The sequence below is a fragment of the Lepidochelys kempii genome, chromosome 13, assembly GCF_965140265.1.
Source record: "Lepidochelys kempii isolate rLepKem1 chromosome 13, rLepKem1.hap2, whole genome shotgun sequence".
Classification (NCBI taxonomy): Eukaryota; Metazoa; Chordata; order Testudines; family Cheloniidae; genus Lepidochelys; species Lepidochelys kempii.
This window is the reverse complement of record NC_133268.1, coordinates 11079647-11103565: the sequence shown is the minus strand read 5'-3', so window position 1 is coordinate 11103565 and position 23919 is coordinate 11079647. Positions and strand designations below refer to the sequence as shown.

At 42.9% G+C, this 23919-nt stretch overlaps 1 protein-coding gene across 1 annotated transcript in view; it reads right to left on the bottom strand.

Annotated features, from left to right (window-relative positions):
• The window catches only part of LOC140897151 (piezo-type mechanosensitive ion channel component 2-like), a 61905-nt gene that overhangs the window by 23500 nt on the left and 14486 nt on the right, over window positions 1–23919 (bottom strand). The window contains exons 15-29 of the mRNA XM_073309522.1: window positions 21549–21652; window positions 20739–20902; window positions 19138–19314; window positions 18339–18482; window positions 17367–17567; window positions 15883–16087; window positions 13763–13864; window positions 13455–13620; window positions 12164–12407; window positions 10621–10721; window positions 9369–9378; window positions 7792–7937; window positions 6415–6504; window positions 2333–2448; window positions 636–748 (exon numbers count right to left, since the gene is read on the bottom strand). Of these exons, the coding sequence (XP_073165623.1) occupies window positions 636–748; window positions 2333–2448; window positions 6415–6504; window positions 7792–7937; window positions 9369–9378; window positions 10621–10721; window positions 12164–12407; window positions 13455–13620; window positions 13763–13864; window positions 15883–16087; window positions 17367–17567; window positions 18339–18482; window positions 19138–19314; window positions 20739–20902; window positions 21549–21652 (2083 nt within the window). The remainder of the gene's footprint in view (window positions 1–635; window positions 749–2332; window positions 2449–6414; window positions 6505–7791; window positions 7938–9368; window positions 9379–10620; window positions 10722–12163; window positions 12408–13454; window positions 13621–13762; window positions 13865–15882; window positions 16088–17366; window positions 17568–18338; window positions 18483–19137; window positions 19315–20738; window positions 20903–21548; window positions 21653–23919) is intronic.

Genomic DNA, 23919 nt, shown 5'->3' with positions numbered 1-23919 from the left:
AGTCTTTGGAGAGAAGCCTGGTGCTTCCATCCAGCTGATCAAGCCTAAGCTGTGTTTCGTTTGACGTACTCCGGTATGCCGGAGCTTCACAAACTTTTTAATAGAGTGGATCAAATATGTGGTGTGTCCCCCGTTCCCACTTCCATTCAGATGGATCCCTTTGCTCCTCTCCCATTCATGGGTCTACAGACCACTTTCCCTCTCACTGGGAATTCACTGACGCCTTCCGCTTCCCTTTACAGACACCTAACATCCCCCTAGTAACAACAGCAATTGCTTCCATGGAAGAGCAATGTTAGGAAAATATTTTGGTAGTTTGCAGTAAATCTCTTGGGATTTTTTTGAAAAAAGGTAACTGTGTAAAATAATCATAATTAATGATTAATAATAAATTAATAATAAGACCTCACTCTTTTCACCCGTAAGTCTCAAAGCATTTTACAAAAGACATAAGCATCATCATTGCCATTTTACAGAAGGCAAAACTGAGACACCGGGAAATCAGGTGACTTGCTCAAGGTCACACAGGAATCCAGAGGCAGAGCTGGAAATAGAACCCAAGTCTCCTGAGTCCCAGTCCAGTGCTCAATCCACTAGGCAACACTACTCAGTATTATCATAAGTAAGTCCTGCACCTGGAATGCTGTTTTCTTCTTTGGTGATTCTTCCTCCCTCTTTTCTGTCTGCCCTTGTTCCTCTTCTTCCTCACTGTCTGTCTCAAAGAGGTAGTAGCTCCCAGCTCGAATCACTAAAATCAGTTCCAGAAAGAGATGTGGCTGAGATTTTGCAGAGCTGCCCAGGGGATTTAGATGCACAAGTCCCCTTGAAATCAATAAGAGTTGCACATCTAAATAGGAGCTGCCTATCTATGTGGCTTTGAAAATCCTAGTCTAGCCATTTTAACAGAACACGTTTTAGTAAATATTAATTAGCATAGTGGAGCATGCGAGTATTTTTGCTGTTACTATTTTTTATTCGCTTGATTAGTATCTTTATGCTTAATATACTTTAGAGCAGCCCTTAGGCTATGAATAGGGACATTGGGAAAGAAAACCACATTTCAACAGCAGTGAAATATGTAGGGCTAGGAGAGGGCTTGGAAGGGACAGAGCAGACAAATGGTACAGTTTTTGCTAAGATACACATAGCAAGCATCCTTCCTAAATAGGGCTGACTGTTAGGACAGCTATTGAAGAACAGATTGGTTGCATTATAAATGTGTTTTATAAATCATGTAATTGTCAGCTGACCCCGAATTAAATAAAGACAATTGTCCTCTATGGGTCCCCCCCCCACCCATGATGTTTCCTTTTTGCTGCCAGCCTGCTGTGTGTGCAGCAGGGGAGGTATTCCTGCCGAGAGCAGAATCTGGCCTTAGGTTTACAGCAGAATCATAAGCCTGCTCCCACTAGAGTTAATGGCAAAACTCCGATTGACTTCTACATGAAGCCCTATGGTTGTATTTTTTTTGGGGGGTGGTTTGTTGTTGTTTTTTTGAGTGTGGGGCTAAAATGCAACCATCCAACCAAACAAAAAGTTTCTGCAGGTTCTTGTTGTGTACAATCCCAGCAACTGTGTGCAAAGACACTGTTTCTAGCAGGCTACATTGCCCTAACTTATACATGTCATTTTTCCAGTTAGTTGTGGCTCACAAACCTTTAGTGCACACAGAAAACTTACTGGAGGTGTGGTTCACCCAGGGTTGCCACCATATCTTCTTGTCCTTGTTTTCCTTGTTGCCGCCCTCCTCTGCAAAGGTGGTTGTAAAATGTATGTCGTGAAACAGATGGACAGGTCTTTTTTCCCCTCTCCACAACTTAAAAGAATTACATTTCTCAATTCACAAAGCTGTGCAGGGCCCACTGTGGGACTGCATTGGAGCCTGTGGGTTGGCTGTATGTACAGGTAGATCTCTTCATTCTTTGTGAGCCCTAGGGGGGTTCTCCACAGCAGCTCTGAATTGCAGGCAGGATCCATTCCCTGGATCTCATACCCCAGAATCCCATTGCCTAGATACCCTATCGTGAGGAGCAGCAGAGGGAGTTTATATCAAAGACCAGTGGCCTAACTGTGGGTTTCAGGGATTAAATTCATCCCACAGACCTACAGACAAGGCCTGGACAGAGCCCAGTTATTTTGGCTTTGGATGCGAAGGCTGAATGTGAATTTCAGCTTCAGCAGCACTGGGGTTGTGAAAAGGCAATTTACTGTGTACTGTGGAGTACAAAAACGCAGTGCAGTGCAAAAACGGAAAGCAGAGGAAGGGAAGGCAAAGTGATCTCTCTCCATGTTGTTGTCACTACACAGGCTATTTAACGTGACATCATTTCACCTAGATCTAGCAGCTGCTGCTCTTTGGCGGATTGATCCACAGCTGTTTCTTCTGGGCTTGGTGTCATTTGCTTCAAATTGTCAAGTTTCTTCTGCTTCAATTTGATTAGTTCCATTCTATAGGTTTAAGACAGAACACAGACAGGAGTATAAAAATCATTAGCATTTAGAAAAGTAAGTGCTTTCTGTCTTCAATGTATACCTTCAAATCAGCGGCACTGCTATGGGTACCCGCATGGCCCCACAGTATGCGAACATTTTTATGGCTTAGAACAACACTTCCTCAGCTCTCATCCCCTAATGCCCCTACTCTACTTGCGCTATATTGATGACATCTTCATCATCTGGACCCATGGAAAAGAAGCCCTTGAGGAATTCCACCATAATTTCAACAATTTCCATCCCACTATCAACCTCAGCCTGGACCAGTCCACACAAGAGATCCACTTTCTGGACACTACAGTGCTAATAAGCGATGGTCACATAAATACCACCCTATACTGGAAACCTACTGACCGTTATTCCTACCTACATGGCTCCAGCTTTCACCCAGACCACACCACACAATCCATTGTCTACAGCCAAGCTCTGTGGTACAACCGCATTTGCTCCAACCCCTCAGACAGAGACAAACGCCTACAAGATCTCTATCAAACATTCTTACAACTACAGTACCCACCTACTGAAGTGAAGAAACAGACTGAAAGAGCCAGAAGAGAACCCAGAAGTCACCTACTACAGGACAGGCCCAACAAAGAAAATAACAGAACGCCACTAGCCGTCACCGTCAGCCCCCAACTAAAACCTCTACAACGCATCATCAAGGATCTACAACCTATCCTGAAGGACGACCCATCGCTCTCACAAATCTTGGGAGACAGGCCAGTCCTTGCCTACAGACAGCCCCCCAACTTGAAGCAAATACTCACCAGCAACCACACACCACACAACAGAACCACTAACCCAGGAACCTATCCTTGCAACAAAGCTTGCTGCCAACTGTGTCCACATATCTATTCAGGGGACACCATCATAGGGCCTAATCACATCAGCCACACTGTCAGAGGCTCGTTCACCTGCACATCTACCAATGTGATATATGCCATCATGTGTCAGCAATGCCCCTCTGCCATGTACATTGGTCAAACTGGACAGTCTCCACGAAAAAGAATAAATGGACACAAATCAGATGTCAAGAATTTTAACATTCATAAACCAGTCGGAGAACACTTCAATCTCTCTGGTCACTCGATTTCTGACCTAAAAGTGGCTATTCTTCAACAAAAAAAACTTCAAAAACAGACTCCAATGAGTGACTGCTGAATTGGAATTAATTTGCAAATTGGATACAATTAACTTAGGCTTGAATAGAGACTGGGAGTGGTTGAGTCATTACACAAAGTAAAACTATCTCCCCTTGTTTATTCCGCCCCCTCCCCTCCAACTGTTCCTCAGACGTTCTTGTTAACTGCTGGAAATGGCCCACCTTGATTATCGCTACAAAAGGTTTTCTCCCCCCCACTCATCTTAAGTGATCACTCTCCTTACAGTGTGCATGATAAACACCCATTTTTTCATGTTCTGTGTGTATATAAATCTCCTCACTGTATTTTTCACTGAATGCATCCGATGAAGTGAGCTGTAGCTCACGAAAGCTTATGCTCAAATAAATTGATTAGTCTCTAAGGTGCCACAAGTACTCCTTTTCTTTTTGCAAACATTACATAGTGATCCTCAAAAAATCCCCATGACATATGAGCCCCAACTTGGTCATTGTTACCTCCAACATAGTATTAATAATAGAGGTGATCAGAAAATGGGTGTTTTTCCTCATGTTAAATGTTGACTTTTTGTCAAAAAAAACCCAACAACAAAACAAAACGCAAAATAAACGTTTTTGGCCAAAAACTACCAAAATCCAAAAATGTTGTTTTCAGCTAAAAATGTTTGGGGTTTGGGTTTTTTGAAGAAAGTAAAAAATTTTCAAGGAACTACACGCATTCTACACACTGTGTTCTGTCAAAAACCCAATTTTTTCATCGAAAAAAGGTTTTGACAGAAAAATTTGGAACAGCCCTGGTAACTAGCACCAGCTGGTAAATGTGGAACCAGTTTGTCCGACGACACAGATGGAGCAGAGGCCTTGTCAGAGCTGGGTCTTAATCTCAGGAGTTTTCGGCTCCCAGTCCTGTACCCAAACTAGACACTTCTTTTTCTCTCTTTCTCTTTCAATCTCGTTCCCCACCATCTCCTCCTAACACCTGAAGTGTCACCAATACGCTTCGTTCTGAAGCTTTTATCACAAGCACTAACACTAGCCCCAGGGCATATCTATCTAAAATATTATAACTGATACTAAAACAGGAGGCCTGTGTCTTCATTGGGCTTAAATTAACTTGAGAATATTAACATTGTAACAGAGCTAATCCAAACCCCACTGAAGTCAAGGGGAATCTTTGCATGGACTTCAGTAGGAATTGGCTTCAGCTCTGAATACAGATGTTGAGGAGCACTCCTTTGACAGCTAAGAAAAAAGGTTGTGATAATAACATACCCTTTGGCCAGAATGGGCTCAGCATATGTCTCTGAGAAGGCTGGTCGCCTCCATAAGAACACATGCAAGCTAGCCAGCCAGGAAATAATAAAAGCATAATTATTCATCTGACTATGTATACTGTTGCTAGTATTATTATTATTTTTTTTACTGAGCACAGCTTACTTTGGACCTGGCTAAGATTTGGAAGCTATCGAGTCCAAGATCTGATATTCAAAACAGGAAGCAGTTTGATATATCCATGTAATACTATAGGCCAAACCAAAATAAACTCCACCAATGTTTGGCTTTTGGCCAACTTTGCATGTGGTGAGGAAATGTTTGGCATTTAACTTAGGAGTTTTGCAAGGAAACATCTGTGAAATTCTGCAGCAGATGACATGAAATGTTTGATCAAGCTTTGCTTATCTAACGAGTAATCGAGGTTTCATCCAGTCCCCACTGCAAGACGGAATGTGGGTCTCATTATTCCAGTCTGACAGCACCAGGCAGATTGTATTGTTTCTTACAGGGCTGTCGCCTATATCACATCAGTAATCAGGTAGCACCAGGGACTTGACACTGCCAAGTACAATCAGATTTATCACCCCTGTGGGGCTAATGATTATAGGCACTGTGCAGGTCCCCATTTCACACATCCTTTCAGTCTTCAAGGGAAGTTTAATACGTCTCTAGGTTGGTTTGTCTTTGTCTGAATGGGGTCATCTCCAGTGTGGGACTCTTTAATAAAGCCTTGTGTTATAGCTGCACTGGTGTAGTTGTACCGGTGCCAGTCCCTTTTGTAGATGTGATGTGTTAATGGGGACTTGCACCAATGCCACTTACCGTGGTTTCAAACTGGGATATATTGTACCAGTGCCAGACTCAGTTTACCCCAGTGCAATATGGTATGGTTTGTACCAGTGTAGCTACACTACTGGCTAAAGCCTAATGCAGACAATCCTTTTGACTGGATACCATCATTGATCCTATTGGCAATTTGTTCTCAAACAGTGAAAAGCCTAAAATTCCATGGCACAGAACAGCTGATTGTCGTCCAGCACAAGGGATCTTGTACCAGCCAAACAGCTGGCCTGTGTTACAATTCCTCTGTAGTATCAACCATGGAGCGGAGTCAATAGCTTTCTGGTCTTGCCGTCGAGAGTCCAAAACTCTCCTAGAACTACCTCTATCAGGATCCTAAAGTCCCACAGAAGAATAAGGGCAGGGAGTTTTTACTGTGTGTTGGGCACTGAGTACATATTTTGACTCCCTCCATTTGAAGCTCATCAGTAACTATTTTCATTTGATTGCCATTGTTGTTGTTTGTAGCATTAGCCCTAACTCTTCCTCATAGTGACGGGAAAGGATTTGAGTTATGAGTCACTAAGAAGGTTGGGGGAGGGGGAATCAAAGAGGATGGAAAATATAGTATCCTATACTGTAGTATAGAATAGAGAGAGAAGTGAAGAGTTTACACATCCCTGTAGTCACCGGTTAGATATGTGGTGTATAAGTAGTGTGTGATTTTAAATGAACAGCAAACTTACTGTCTCCTCATGGCTTGTAATGATTTTTTCTCTTCCTCCAATCTGAGCGCCACAACTTTTTTCAGCTTTACTTCAAACAGTTCAGCTCCTCTGCATGTGTGAAACAAACCAGATCATTCGATAAACACTTCACTGTGCAGCATGCAACTATCTTCATACCACAAAGGGGTAGACCGTGTTAAATATACCCCGCTAACCAGAGCATTATCAATCTGGTAAATCACATTGGAGTGACACTTCTGTCTCCGTTCTCATTGGTGGATTAAGGCAATTGACAGCAATTACATCATTCTCTGGGCTCTGATTGGTGAGTTCTGGTAAAAAAGAGATTGACATCAGACCTCTGATTCCACCAATAAAAACAGCAGTTCTGAAGATTTCAGTGAAGAGTCACTCTGGCAGTGAGATGGATGATTCAGGGTAAATCACTCCAGCAGAAATTTGAACAGAGAGAGGGGTTGATAGATATTAAATACCATATTAAGGGGTGTATTGTAAGTGCAGAAACAGACAAGCAGATATAGATAATGGATAAGGGACAACGAGAAACAGAAACTTGAAGTGGGAGAGGAATGTAGAAAGGGTAAAGGGAATCCTCTCCACCTCAAGAAGCTTCTCTTTCATGGACTACGGTGTCCCATGAACATCCCAATAGAATTATAATCCCACAGTTCAGAGTTGCACATTATTTATTCTAGGTGACATTTTTTTTATGGCACATGCCATATTTTCTGTCTCTGCCACTTTCTGGTACTGCCCAAACATAGCTCCTAAACACATGGCGATCTGCTTGTCAAACCCTTCAGGATTTCCACTGAAATCCTCAGAACTACAGATGAATGTTATAACAGTCACAAAAGGTCTATATTCCCCACCCTGCCCATTGTGTGAAGTATGTGGTCCCGAAAGTTAGGATGTAAAGCCAGGTTTACCATAGACCCATCCTCATCTCTTGCCTCACTGACAAATTGGCTAAGGCATGATCATTGCAATGGAGCCTCAAGCACTTAAAACATCTGCCTTCTTAAGTCACACTCCTTACATGAAACCTTTGCAAGATTTCTTCCCCACCTTGAGTTTGCATCATCACCCAGGGCATTATAGAGGCTTGAGTCAGGTTGTAAGCTTCTTGGGGCAGGCGCCATATCTTGTTTACTTTTACAGCACTGAGCACATTATCAGTGCTCAACAAGTATTAATAATTGTCTGACTGGATCCCTTGTTTTTGGAACACACACCTTGGGAGGCTCCCCATTACTATCCCCAGAAATCCAAATCCCAGAGAGACCAGATTTCTTTACAGAGAAGCGGGAGCCTCCAACTTCTCTGCACCATTGGGGACTGTTGGTTTAAACTTGTTACATCCAGTGCATGTACCTTGAAGCTAAGATCTTGGCAGCCTTCAGATCTGCCACTACGTAGAGGAAGTAATAGCTCACAAAGATTCTCCGCTGGACCAGCAAGAAAGTGAAACTTATCGCGTCCCAAACAACCCCTGCTTCATTTTCAGGCAGCTCGCATTTCTCGTCCTCAGGAAGAGCTACACAGGAGAAATCATAGAATCATAGAATCATAGGACTGGAAGGACCTCGAGAGGTCATCTAGTCCAGTCCTCTGCACTCGTGGCAGGACTAAGTATTATCTAGACCATCCCTGGTAGGTGTTTGTCTAACCTGCTCTTAAAAATCTCTAATGATGGAGATTCCACAACCTCCCTAGGCAATTTATTCCAGCACTTAACCACCCTGACAGTTAGGAAGTTTTCCTAATGTCCAGTGTAAACCTCCCTTCCTGCAATTTAAGCCCACTGCTTCTTGTCCTATCCTCGGAGGTTAAGAAGAACAATTTTTCTCCCTCCTCCTTGTGACAACCTTTTACATACTTGAAAACTGTTATCATGTCCCCTCTCAGTCTTCTCTTCTCCAGACTAAACAAACCCAATTTTTTCAATCTTCCCTCATAGGTCATGTTTTCTAGACCTTTAATCATTTTTGTCGCTCTTCTCTGGACTCTCTCCAATTTATCCACATCCTTCCTGAAATGTGGAGCCCAGAAGTGGACACAGTACTCCAGTTCAGACCTAATCAGCACAGAGTAGAGCAGAAGAATTACTTCTCGTGTCTTGCTTAAAACACTGCTGCTAATACATGCCAGAATGATGTTCACTTTTTTTGCAACAGCGTTATACTGTTGACTCATATTTAGCTTGTGGTCCACCATGACCCCCAGATCTCTTTCCACAGTACTACTTCTTAGGCAGTCATTTCCCATTTTGTATGTGTGCAACTGATTGTTCTTTTCTAAAAGGAGTACTTTGCATTTGTCCTTATTTAATTTCATCCTATTTACTTCAGACCATTTCTCCAGTTTATCCAGATCATTTTGAATTATAATCCTATCCTCCAAAGCATTTGCATCCCCTCCCCATTTGGTATCGTCTGCAAACTTTATAAGTGTACTCTCTATACCATTATCTAACTCATTGATGAAGATATTGAACAGAACCGGACCCAGAACTGATGCCTGCCGCACCCCACTCATTATGCCCTTCCAGTATGACTGTGAACCACTGATAACTACTCTCTGGGAACAGTTTGCAACCAGTTTTGCACCCACCTTAGTAGCTCCATCTAGGTTGCATTCTCCTAGTTTGTGTATGAGAAGGTCATGCAAGACAGTATCAAAAGCTTTACTAAAGTCAAGATATACCACATCTACCGCTTCCCCCATCCACAAGGCTTGTTATCCTGTCAAAAAAAGCTATCAGGTCAGTTTGACACGATCTGTTCTTGACAAAACCATGCGGTCTGTTACTTATCACCTTATTATCTTCTAGATGTTTGCAAATTGATTGCTTAATTATTTGCTCGATTATCTTTCCAGGTACAGAAGTTAAGCTGACTGGTCTGTAATTCTCTGGGTTGTCCTTATTTTCCATTTTTATAGATTGGCACTATATTTGCCCTTTTCCAGTCTTCTGGAATCTTTCCCGTCTACCATGACTTCTCAAAGATAATTGCTAATGGCTCAGATGTCTCCTCAGTCAGCTCCTTGAGTAGTCTAGAATGCATTTCATCAGGCCCAGGTTACTTGAAGACATCTAATTTGTCCAAGTAATTTTTAACTTGTTCTTTCCCTATTTTAGCCTCTTCTGATCCTACCTCATTTTCACTGGTATTCACTACATTAGATGTCCAATCAGCACCAACCTTCTTGGTGAAAACCGAAACAAATAAGTCATTAAGCACCTCTGCCATTTCCACATTTTCTGTTATTATTCTCCCCCTCCCCCATTGAGCAGCAGGCCTACCCTTTCCTTGGGCTTCCTCTTACTTCAAATGTATTTGTAGAATGTTTTCTTGTTACCCTTTATGTCTCCAGATAGTTTGATCTCGTTTTGTGCCTTGGACTTCCTAATTTTGTCCCTACATACTTGTGTTATTTCCACTAGTTTCCACTTTTTGTAGGACTGCTTTTTAATTTTTAGATCACTGAAGATCTAAAGCGTCACACCAACTGTACAAACGCTTCACTGCATGTTGTTCCTCTGATACAGGCAGTATCAAGTCTTCATGCTACAACACAGCAGGAAAAAACTGACAGACACATATACTTAACCTGCAGCAATTTGCAGCCTATAAAGAACCCTCAGGTTCTGCTATAGACATCATGAAACAGTGCAACCGTGAATAGGAAGGCAGCAAGTCAGGACTACTGGTTCAGCTCCTATTTTCATTCTCTATGATCTGATCCAAAGCCCAGTGAATTCAATGAAAAGACTCTCATTGGCTTCAATGGCCTTTGGATCAGACCCTACGTAAGCCATTATACAATTCCAGTAGAGGCTTCTGGGCTCTTTTGTGGTCACCGTCTCTCTCACATACACACACCCCACATGGAATAACACATTGGAATGACTAGGGTGTATTACGGTGGCTTTCTACATTTCTCTGGAGCATCTAGCTCCTATCTGTTTCCCAGACTAGCTGGGCCATGGTATGCTTCCACATGGAATTGTTACATGCCATACACATTTGTGACCTCCACTTCAATAAACAGGTCTCTGCTTGCACAGCTACTGAGACAGTGTTTTATTGGCTTTGTAGAAAAAGTGGACTAGACTTTTGCTTATCCTTCAGTAAGAAAATGTTTTTCTGAAATTACAGTCAAATGGTACCTCCTCTCTGCCTGTTCATTATTTGCTACTTACCCAAGTCATACCCCGGTATAGTACAGAACATGCCAAAGGTCTGTATTAGCCAGCAATGGTTTCTCAGTAACTTATCAAGATAGGCACACGCTCCAATCTACAATCAAAAAGGAGACAGTGAAAAGGCTCAGCAGCATTTTGTTCCTTGTATTCATTTATCTAAGCTCTAATTGCACTTGCTGTTTTTATCTAAAGTAGTGTGATGGGTCAGTTTAATGAGCCTTTCTAACTGCTGTTCCTGAATTAGCTAGAGAAGAGGATTCTCAGGTATCCCACTTTCCTGCCAAAGGAACAGAGAAGATAGGAAGCATGGAGGAATGGCCTGTAATTAGAGAAAAGTGCTTTGCTCTCTATTTGCTGTTGGGAGGGCCCGCACGTGGAAAGCTGGGGCCAAGCCATGCCACATGTCCCTAATGGATGGACTGATAGATTTTCATGAGCAGGAAGCTATTTCTGAAAACTCTTTTTTACTTTTAAAGTGAATTTAGTTTTCATTAAAGGTGCTGCATGAGTAGCCTGGGGAAAGACATCTTCCTTTCATCCACAGAAGAGCTCCAGCACAGACCACAGCTGTGAATGCTTCCCTACCCTCTAGGCGAAAGAGATATAGGGCCAGATTATTTTTTTGAAATGTGCATAATTTTATTATGTAACATTTATCATCATATAGAAGGGCTTAAATCAACTGAACTGGAAAAGTCAAACAGGGCCATATTCCAGTCACTGTCACAGAGAGCGTAAGTGGGCTGTGCCCAGGGGAGTTCCACAAATGGGTGGCAGAATCCTGCCTCAGAGGCCATAGGCCAGTAACAGAGCCACTACTTGGCCTCAGGACTTATTAGCCTTCAAAGCGGCTGTGTCCCCACCCCTTCATGCATGAAGAGAAAGGCTTTAGACAGTGAAGCCACTTCATTGCGGAAGCCCTGGTCGTGCCCTTGTAACTCCCCAGTCTTGTCCTGAAACTCACCTCCCCTGCACACCACAGCTCCTGAAACCAACCTCACCCACAGCTCTGTATTTGCAGAAAGTGTGGGGCCCCCTTTCCCATGCTCTCCACATCCTGCTTTCCTCACACACAGCAGACGCCCACTGATTCCACTGCCAGCTGGCTATTACTTGGCTGTGGAAATAGAGAGGATGGATGGTCTTGCAGCTCAAGCACTGGACTGGGACTCATGAGTTCTGGGTGATGTTCCCCTCTCTGCCACACACTACCTGTGTGACCTTGGGAAAGTCACATGAACTCTGCATCCTTCAGTCCCCTCCATCTGAAAAGTGGGGATACTAATACTTCCCTTTCTTCTACGTTTTGTCTGTCAAGAACCTCACTGACTTCAAGGATCTGCCCATGAGGAGGTCTTCATAGGATCAGGGCCTTAGATAGTAAACTCTTAGGGCAGGGACATTTTTCATAATACACATGTAAACTCCTTAGCCCACTGGGTCCCAGATTTTGGATGGTGACTCTAGGTCCTTCTGTAATATTAAAAATAGCCAGAGGGCAGATATTTCCCTAATTCTGTGAAAGACAATACATACAGCCAGAAGATTCTTCATCACTATAACTAAGGCAGTGTATGCCGTCAAATAGTCCCACAATCTGAGAACATTCTTGACCGGCTTTAGAAGGAGACCGCTTCCAAAGAGCATAAAGTAGAAACAGGCTGTCAGGTAGCCCAGACAGAATATGTTGATTCGAGTTGTCCCAGTGACAAAAATCAGGCAGAGCACAAACCAGAAGTGGTAGCCGAACACAACCACTTTAGCCATATCCAAATAGGACCTGTGGGAGGGGAAATGAAGTGTTAGAGCAGTATCAGGGAGACTCTCGTGTCTGCCAGTTGGTGGCCATGCACTTAAATATGTAAACCAACAGTGCCCCTTGACTTATGGCAGCACCCCATTGCATCTACACATTATACACCAGCTCAGTCGAGACGAGATCAGTGAACTTTGTGTTCCCTAGGTAGAAGCTCTACCAGGTGAACTGAGATAATAGGCTTGCCCACTCCTTTTGCAAACAGTTATTTTATCTGTCTATTACACTAAAAATTAAAGTGGTTCATAAATACATTGCTGGTTCAGACAAAGAAGAGAAAAGATGCTATGTGCAAAAAATTTCCACGCAGTATGAACTTTGCATAGACCCACTCAAGATCTTTTGCTAATGAGCTGATAAAGTTAACTAAATCTATTTTGATCTTTATCCTAGGATATTAGTCCATTCTCTGATATCATGCCTCCTTGTAATTAAATGACATTTTATTTGGATGCATTGAGTATACTAAAAGCCAGCTACTGTACTATATAAGACATAGGGAATTCCAACAGAGTGCTACAGTTTAGCAGCATGGCAGCAGTGGGTCAGTTTATAATTTTTAAGGGTGATGGTGATGAACTGTTGGGACAAACTACCTAAAGAAGTGGTGGATTCCCCATCTCTTGATGTCTTCAGATAAAGACTGGATGCCCATCCTGAAACTATGATTTAGTCAAACACAAGTTACTGGGCTCAAAACAGGGGTAAGTGGGTAAAATTCTCTGCCCTGTGTTGCACAGAAAGCCAGACTGGGTGATCTAGTGATCCCTTCTGGCTTTGAAATCTATTAATTATTAAAGGGTTTGTAACTAAAGATGAGCCCCACCTACAAACACCCACAAACTATGGATTGGATGGGGACTCTGAGCACAAACCTGACTCCAGATCCAAACTGCACAGCTCTACTTCTCTTAAAGGCCTGATAAAATCTTATATCCAAACACCTTCAAAATCCAGATTCCATGTTTCCACCGGTTATACTTGTCCAAAGCAAAACTTGTTGGTTCCTACCTGCAGTGGATAAAGTTTGGCACAGGGCTGTACTGGCTGAGAGCAGCTGGGTCTAATTCACGGCTGATCTCCACATTATCTCCTGCCTTTATTCGCACACAAGCCTTATTCTCATCTTCGAATACCTGCCATTGCAGGGAGGCAAAAAGCAGAAGCAGGAAGTCATCTGGGAGGAGACAGGAAAACAGCTTCTTAGCAGCTTCAGGCAAGACTGCTCTGGTTATGTTTAATATTATGGTGACAATGATTAGTAGATAGCAGCAGGGATTTCAGACAGTAAAATGCTGCACTGGATGATTGATACTTACACAGGAGAAAACTGGCATCTGGTCTCTTGGCAAAATCAGGCAGATAGAGCCACTTAATCAGATTGGAATGGATTGTCCAGCGAGAGGTTCTCCACGGATAATCTGTTGGCAAAGGGGTTCTTTTTATCACACAAAACATTTTAAACTAATTTCTGAGCTTACAGCCTAGAAATGTTCGAGTTGAAGCGCACTGGCATTTCTCAAGGGAAATGGCACACGTCAGGATAACAGCACATCCTCCTGATAGCACAGGGTTGGCACGATTGCTACCAATAAAAGTGAGCGCTCATCAATGCTGAAACAACTAGTGTTGAGGGCATGAGTTCTCCAGTGTGAGTTGGATCAAGCCTCTGAAGAATTCAATGGGAGTGTGTGACAGGGCGTCCACCCCTCACTGGCATGTAAAGAGTTAAAAGAGGCCTAAAGAGACTGTATGGGGCGCAGTCAATAGGAGAGAGGCTGCAAGGAACAGCCAATCAGGGCCCAGCAGGTTCACATAAAAGGAGCTGCAGGGCTGAATAAAGGTTAGTAGCTGTTGGGAGCTGAAAGGATGAGGACTGTGTCCCTAACAGATGGAAAGAAAGCCAGCACCACGGACAGGTCAGTTGCTGGCAGGACCTGAGGGAGCAAGAGACAGCTCCTGATTGGCTACAGGGACTGAACAGCTGAGTGCCCTGCAGTAAGGGCAAAGAAGATGCTGGGGCCATGGAGAAGTGGTCCAGGGGATCGTAGCAGTGATTAGAGGAACTAGAGGTGCAGCAGGAGGCTGCAAGATACAGGGTCCCTGGGCTGGGATCTGGAGTAGCGGGTGGGCCCAGGTCCGTCCCCCCCATCCCAGTTGCCACTAGGGAAGTGGCATGATTATTGGACAGAGACACTAACCCCTGGAAGGGGGAATATGGATAGTGACATGGTCAAAGGGCTGAGCCATGAAGAGGATGCTGCAGCTCCAGCAGCTGAGGGAGGGGCTGTAGGTGGAATCAGGGACGGAGTGGTAGTGTGCAAGCTGTGGACAGGGTGCGTCAGCCTTGAGCTAATCCCCAAAGTGATCACGAGGAGGCGCCAGCCTGGCCGTGAGTAATGCACCCCGTGAGAGAATCTTTCAACTGACTTTAATGGGAGCTGGACCAGAACTTAAAATCTTCGTAGTGTTATTCCTGGCATGCAGTTTACCACATGGGCTTGGGATTGAATAGAGACGGAATTGTCCTGGTCTGTTCCAGTGTGTTCTCTGACCTCTGCTTGTTGTAGCTCAGAGCCAGCTGATCCCAGCCAGTGAGTTACAAGCTATTTGGTCCCCCTGAAATACCTCACCTCATCTGTTTCTCTGCCGTGGCCTCGCTGCCCCCTCCCCTCCCGTCCCTTGGCTGTACCTGGTGTCTCTAGAATCATGGAATAGCTTGGCTCTTCTGATTCTCATAGTGCAGGGAGAGCACATGGGGTGTCACTTATGCTAGGAGGTGAAACCAAGCAAGTCAGCCTAATGTGACTGTAACCTTTTGAAGGGAAAAACCATAGAGAGGGAGAGAGAAGCTACAGACAAAAGACACAATTTTACAGGGATGTAATAATAATCATCGTAATACTAATATTATGTTTGGGTATGTTTTGGGGGTCACCTGACCAGATAAAGGTGCTTCAGCTTAAACGGGTTTAACAAGTCTGGTCACTGGATGCTCGTGGTGGAGTCTAAAAGAAAAGGTAAGCTGGAACACAAGAGAACTAAGAGGAAAGGATGGGTCTCCTCTCCGAGCAGGCAGTAGCCTCTGGGGATTATTGCCCAGTGGTTTTCAGTTGATTTGGTGGTGTTTTGAGGGGCAGATAGGAAAGGAAAGGGTGTTAGATGATTGAGGCTTGGAGTGTTATTTCCATTCCCTGGTTGGTAGAACACCCCTTCCTCCCCCCCCCCCCACTAGCTTACACACCATCACCAGGGACTTTCCCCTTTCGGTGTCTCTGTATGCCCTCTTCTCCTTACAGAGCTGGATGGGATATGGCTCAACCACCCTCACCAATCATGACTTGGCCAGTCCTCTTTCAGGTTATTAGTGACTGCTGGGGGCTTTTCTATGTGTTCACTCAACCGCCCCCACTCAGACAATGCACCGTGTTGCATTTACCTTTACAGAAAGCAGGAGGGAGGCCAATGCACAGCAAATACTGAAAGGTCATGACACTGGCAAGGCAAGAACAGTATCTCAGCCAGACCTCAGCCACTGCTTTCCTTCGGCGGCGGTGCAGCAGGTAGACAAGCCAGCAGCCGTGGAGAAGGGCATAGAAATCCATACGCTGCTTAATGACATTCACAGACATGATGAGACACATCTGAAAGAATGGAATGTTCCAGTGAGCCAGGTGGCATCAGTTAAAGCCCACGGTCACTCAGAAAGCCCTTCTGACTGCTTACTTTTTCAAAGGTCACCACTGCAGGGAGTGTTAGCAGTTGGCTGTGTGGGAAAGTCGTACTGGTATGAGCTAAGATGTGAATTTAAACCAATATAATTTTAGCAGTATAACCCTGCCATGTGGACACTCTTACTTTGGCATAAGAGAGGCTTTTTTCAGTTTATCTTACATCACTTGAAAAGGAGTTTAAACTAATCTGAACAAAAAGAAAAGGAGTACTTGTGGCACCTTAGAGACTAACCAATTTATTTGAGCATAAACTTTCGTGAGCTACAGCTCACTTCATCGGATGCATACTGTGGAAACTGCAGAAGACATCTGAACAAGGCGCTCATTCCAGAATAAGAGCCTCCACATGAGTGTTATACCCATGTAACTATAGTGGTTTAACAGTATTGGTAAGACTTTCCCATGTAGACAAGGCCGTAGTCAAAGTTGATAGATTCAAGAAAGGAGAGTTGGTCACTAGGGAATAAGATACGAAGAGGAAAATTCTGCCTTTCCTTCCACAAGGGTGACTTCCCCTGAACCAATGCTATGAAGAGAAACACTGAGAGAAGCTCATGCAGTGAAGGGAATGACAAGGGCCAGGTTTTCAAAGAGGATGTACCCACAAAACAATGCATTTACCTCATGCTACAGTGAAAACCATCGCCAGAAGACAAAAAAAAAAGGACCTGCTGACATGTTAAATTGTTTATAGCAGCAATAAAAACTTTCTGCTGAACTTCCCCCTCCTTATCCCTCTGGGAGAGGGAGCGCAGCACTCCATCGGGGCACAGGAGCCCACTGCTGCCACCCTGAAATGGAGCATGATAAGCCCAAGAAGAGCAGGCCATAAATTGCAGGCAGCCTGGATTTTAAAGCTGTCCTCCCCAGACTGAATCCCTGATACTGTAATCTGCTCTCAGGTGTGGCAACCTGGGCAGGGGAGGCTTCAAACTGCAACCAGCTCCAACCAGGGAGGTGAATCAAGCCCTAAGAGCTCTGCATCTGTGCAAATCTGATCTCACTGGTAATTGCTGCCCATATCTGCATGGGAACAAATTTTCTAGGGGAAGTCAATGGAGTTGTGCTTGTTTAAACCAGAAGGGAATTTAGATTCTCTGTGTGTTTTCCACAGGCTTCTTAATGCCTCAGTGAGCTATTGCTGGGGACCAAGTCCAAAGAGGATTGTTCTCCCCTGATATTTGCTCACCTCTAGTCCAAACTTATAGAAACTATAGTTGATAAAGTATTTGATGCAGCTGAGTAACCCATCATCCAGGTGCTCTCGGGTGATGGTATCAAAAATGATCCCCGTAACAGGTGGTGTCAGCTGGTTTTGAGTCCGGTAGAAGAGCTGGTGGTGATGCACAGTCACTTCTATTACCATTAATGCCAAGATGCTGAGATGGTTCTGCAAGGGCAGAATGAAATGGCCCAGATGTTAATGGCATCCTAAATGCAATATTGAGCAACCCACACTGAGAAGGGCAAACGGCAGGGCAAATGGAGCTTACAACAACTAAGCTGCTGTTCTGAGCTGTGTCTTGTCCATTACATTGGATGCCAGGGACTCTGCTTTTCCTCTATTCTGTAAAGTGCCAGGTACATTTACAGCACTATATAAAAATGTCTCATGCGAATAATAAGTGCTATGAGACATGAATGAGAAATGCTTCTTTTCTCTCCTGGAACATTGCAACATGCTGTCTTGGGAAAGAGTCTCCCATGGACTTCTCTCCCATAATACTGGAGTAGTAGCTAAGCTGGATACAGACCAGTGGCAATTTCAAGGGATAAGCTGTTCCTTGAGACCAACAATAATGACTCTTGAAGGTATGAAGAACATTTATTGGTGTCTCATCAGCTGCTGAAGCAGAATGAGAAGACAACCAAGTACAGCAGAATGGCTGAGAAAACCACCTCCTTTTCTTTGATCTCCTCTCTTCCATTTATCCTGTCATCTTTTTTTATCACATCTTCTCATTAAGATCTAACCAGAATTTATTTTAAAAAAATTTTCAGATTCCCATGTTGCTCCCTCTTCCTATTTCAAGCTCCTCTTTCTGCTTGTGCATGTCAAAGTCTGACATATCAGCAGGGGGTTTGTGCTGAGTGAAGCTGCTGATTACCCCAGTTACTCTAGTTAGTAACAGTGACATCAGACAGCCAATAAGAATCCTACCTTCAAGCAGGGTAAAACATTGTCACCGCACTTCTGTAACCCTCCACACCAATCGGCAGGATCAACAGGAGCAACGTACAACGCTGATTTCTGCAACAGCTCGTCCAGGCTGTCATGATAGTAGGTTCTGTTCTGGTACAGTCCCTATGGAATGAAGCATGTTTGTCTGAAATACACTCTCAGAAACTAACCCCTTCAATAATAGGGGTAAGCACAAGTTCTAATAGCTCCCTACTGTGTTTAAAGTTTATTTATTTATATCCAGTATGTAATGCACACAAATGGAACAGATGCCTTCTAATTTAGCTTTTGTGGTAGGCATGGATAATTTTCTATTCCAAAAACTTCACCTAAGAGTGCTTGGTTTTTCTTGCTTGGCAACACTTCTATGTGCATAGCTATCATTTATACATCTTTTAATTTTATAAGCCTCCTGACAATTCATTTCTTTGTGCCCAGTAAGTAACATGAGAGAGAAGTGATTGAGTAAAGGAAATTAAGTTCCTTAATGTACTTTGACCTACTACTACTGACTGCTTGCTGGCTGGTCACAGATCTTTGCTGAGTGCGATGTACTAAGAACCCCATCCCCTCCCTAGGCTTCAGAGCCTGAACTCTAATCTGAGATGCAATATCAAAGCACCGCCTATACAGCTAATTTTAGAGGGCCAGAGTGAGCCTCACTGGTCAGAGTCTGTCGACCCAGGCTGGGAGGTTCGCTTTTGCTCACTCAAAATGCTATGCTAGATATATCACAAGTGGTTGCACAATCAGGACCCAAGTTCTTTAGAATGCTCACCTGCATACAGTTTGAGGAGTAGTCATGCGGCCTGACGAATTTCAACTGGTACATCATTTTACAGATAACCATCACACAGGACCAAACTGTGCAGATCTTTGATGCATGAGGGCGGAGCTTGGGATAGGGCAGGGCAAACACCCAAAGGATGAAGAAAGGGTAATTCATCAAAGATACCTAAAATCATTGCAGGAAAAAAATCAGTTGTTTCACTGTAACTTACCTCTTTGCCGGTGTGTTTGTGGGTTGAGGAATTCAGCTTGTGGTATTTGCAACACAATACGGAATAACAGATATACTATTAAATAAAGCAAAAGACTATTTGAGGAAAAAATATGCCCTGATGGTTTGGGATGACAAGTAATACTGCTGGGCAGAAAGGTCCTTTCCTGATGTTTAGAAAATCTTGTCTTATGTAAATGTAGTAAGTGATATGTTTTCATTTACATTTTTCTCTTACTGATATTTAAGGATGACTTTTGACCTTGCAAGGGACTAAGTGACATTTAGGTCACTGTTATGTAGTTTCCTAGCTCTGTAAAATTTGATGTCTACAGTTTGCACAGACAGATTCATGAAAAACATTTATGAAAACCTGGATCTTAACAGAAACAAACAGGAACAATTTGGGTTCTGAGGAAGCCCTGTCTAACTAGCTATTTGCACATGCATTTAACTATGAAATCTTGGGTCTGACTTACATAAGCCACCTGAGTCTTAACTAAGGTTTATTCTGATGGCTGCAGGGAGGAAAGGAAACTTTGCTTAGCAAACCGAGAAGAAAACCAAGTAGGATCTAGTATGGCATATCACATGATAAAAATTCTAAAACAAGTCAGATGGTGCCCCACATCTAGGCACAATAGCAGTCCCTGTGCTCTCCTGAATTCAAATAAACTTAACTAAAGGGGCAGGGAAGAATAGGGTCGAAGTGAGGCCATGGCTCTGTGTCATCCACCACAGAAATTAGCAGAGCTGTTCATCATCAGATGAGAGTTCATGCTACACCTTCTTTAAGGGTGGCATGCTGGCTGCACTCCCCAGGAGACCTTGGAGGCAGTGTGCAAGCTGGCACATTAAAGGCACAGTGAAGCCTTGTAGCAGGTTGGCAGACTCTCTAGAACTCTACATATAAATGAACCCTTTATGAAGGTGCATTGGAATTTATAGCAGAGAAGTACCAGCATGTCGATTCAGTCAGGTCCATCTAGAATATACAGAAGTGTTTAGAACCTTTCAAGAAGCAGAGGAAACTAGGGAATGGGGGAGAGGTGTTGGATGTAAAACCCTAAAAACAGCCAGCTTGCAGAGATCATTTAGATTGAGGTTTGTTTGGTTGCTTGACTTAACAATAAAGCCAAACTCCAGGAAGCTGCTCAGGTTGGACAACATGCAGCGTGTGTAGACCTCATTAGAAGCAGGAACAAACCCCCACTAATATACATTTCTATGTACTTAGAGGATTACAGTTACTGGCCTAAAATACAAACATAACTGGCCATGGCTGCTGATTTGGAGGAGATCTGAGTCTCTTGTAGCACCAGGAAAGGTGTTTGCAGAAAACAAATGATATTTTCAGGATCTTCATATTATTCACCAACCTCCTGGAGCGTGATCCAGATGACCCAAGTGGAAACAATTTTAAGGATGTGCAGCTCTAGGACTCTCCAGGCTAACACCTGAGTTTTATGAAACCTTTCCAAAAGCTGCAGGAGAACAGAAGCCAACTTGTCGATCACCAGGCTCCACTTATTAGGCCCTCCCACTAAGAAAAGAAAAGTGCTGGGTTAGTGCTTTAAAATCACTTTTAAAGATGATTTTGGAGACAGAACAATAGAAATCCTTTACTATTTTTACTGCTTTGTCAAATGATTTGTCAGCTATATCTTCATACTCCACATCAGAGTAAGGAAGGAAGAATTCAGGGGCGGCAGTATTGTGGTGGAGAAATATGGGATTAAACAGGTCAACAATAGCTCATACATGGAGAGCTATTCCTTCCTCTGGCTTTGGTGACTATTTTGTATTGGCACAATTAAGCTTTAAGAAATAAGCTGTGAATTCCACTGTATCACAGTTCCTGCTAGAGCAAAATCAGGTTAGGAATAAAGAACAAAGCAAAATTGTATTTGGGGCCTAGATCCAAAAAAACTATATATCCACCATGCTTTATATCTCCATACTCACTAATCATTATTGCTTCCTATCACCTTTGTGTTTAGGGAGGACAAGGACTGCAAGTATCGTCAGCCCTTGGGCAGGAATCCCACTGCCATACACCTACAATGCCTGAAGTCAACCCCTAGAATAAGAATACTCAAGTACTTGCCGATAAACTACATAGTATTGGCTTTGCTCCATGTAAAAAAAAAAAAAAAAATCATTCAACCAATGCTGCAATATCATATCACCTGATTTCTCCTGCTGAGCCCCTCCCAGGGGTTCATCCACTGTTGTCTTCTCTATCTTGTCCAAGGTGGTTTGATTTTCACCATGCAGTTCATTGGCTGCGAGCCTGTTGGGAACACAAGAAAGTTGCTAATGCCAGACAACTTAGACATTGATCCCTTTACCTTGTGGTGTTAAAGAGAGTTAGACATATGCTGATATTACACAAATTGTGATCCATTTTTAATTGTCTGCAACTAAACTGAAAGGGAACAGAATACAAAGTTGAAGTATACACCTGTGATATGTATAATTTATGGGTGGGATTTTCAAATGAGCTCATGGTTTGCCTCGCTCTGATTAAAATCAAGCGGTAGAACTCCCACTGAATTTAACAGGAGCAGAACTGAACCAAAGCTGAGCAAGTTTGAAAATCCCACCCTATTATGTTTGTAAATAATACTGCTGTGTTGTGAGCCTGGGGTCTAAACTAAAGCAAACAAATCTCATGTTAATCCATTTTTTAAAAAACCTGTCTCCACTATCTTCTTAGACATGCTATGACAGCGCTGCATATCGGGAACAAGTGTTCCCAATGTCAGATTGCTAAGTACAAACTATACTAGTTGGTTCTACTATAAATTCATGGAGAAGTAACACAAGTAAATCCATTTACTTCTAATCAGAGCTACACCTATGTGTCATCCAGGCATCAAGAGCAAAATAGACTCCAATGAAGCATACAGAGAAATGCATTCCTCAGTGTCCTTTCATTCTCACCTGTTTTGCAGTTTCCAAATACTTTCTTTAAGCCTGAAAATTAAAAGCAGGAAAAATATAACATCCAAATATTGAATTTTATCTGTCTAGTTTTCTACAAGTACTAATATGAATCCCTTACAGATTTATGGAGTCTTTCATCCCAACAGACCCACAGCAATTCACAAATTTATATATGGCCACGTTCATACAGTATCCCTGGTTATTAATAGGAATAACCTATTATTCCTGTTATAGGTTCAGCACCTACCACTCGAGCTATCAGTAAGCAGCTAACAGAAAGCAGCCAGTGATTATCCTTGCTGGGGAGAACCATTAGAGAGAGAGAATTCAACACACAAACAAGTGTTTTGAACCTACACTGCACCAACTACAGTGCATCCATCTTGAGTGAGGAAAGCAGCAAACTTGTACACAGAATACTGCCCTATAATACAGGAAAGAAAATGTTGGCCAGGACATGTATGGGAAGGTTATTGATGGCCTATTCCCTGTTTCTCCTTCCCCTCTCCATCAGTGACCTATTTTACTATCCTTGCTGAGCTCCATTGTGTGTTGTCCTACAGCAGAAGGAACGACAATCAAAATAACGGTGTTGGATATAGTTAAAAAGAAAATGTTTGGGAAAGGGTGAAGAAATTAAATGAACTCACATGTCAGCCAAGAGATACACCTGAGTTTCAGTTTTCTTTTTACTAGAGAGAAAATATAGCATAAAGTCAACATATGTTCTCTTTAGCACATGGCTGACAGGATGTGCCTCATCCTCCCACATTATCTTCTGCATCACAATGAGGTTCAGCACTAGTACCTTCCTTTCCAAAAATCCCTCCAAAAATAAGATGAGACCAATATTTCTGACATTATACAGAGTTCAATTTTCAAAGCTGGGTTACTAAATCAGGGAATGCATTTGTGCTTCTGGGTGCTCAAACTAACACCTAGGCACCTAACACATGTTTCAAGGATCTTTTTTGCATTTATGGGAATCCTCATGGGCATGGGGCTCCATGTTGGCATGGCCTAATGCAGGATTAAGGTTTTGGGCACCCAAGTTTGAAAATTGGGCCCTTTCTCTGTTAGGAACATTTACCTATGTTGCAAGCTACGTGTGGCAATGGTTCAGTGTGAAACTCATCTTCAGTAGAGCAATGTGCTCAGTGTTGCTCCCATTGAAATCAATAACAAAACTAACCAGAATTTCAGTGGGAGCAGGCTCTTTATGTACGTATCATATTTATTGGCATATTTCTATTATCCCCACCCCCTCCATTCAGGGGGAAAAAACCACACAATATTTATTATCCAAAGAAAATCAACATGGAATATTTTAGGTATAATAGGAGTCATTATAATTCATTAAGGGAAAGGAACACATTAATGTATTTCCACGAAAATTCCTGCCAATATTTTAGAAAGTAAGGAAAGCTTATGTTGTTCTCTTCTTGTCTGACTCTTATTTTGTGGCAAATTTTCAAACAAGGTTTCCATACCAATGCACCCAGAAAGCCCCAGAATTTTGCATGGAAAGAGGAATTTTTGAATGCAAAAGTGGGATTACTGTTCACATCTCTTTATGGGCACAACCACTGTGCATGGCTTTAAAAATTTGGC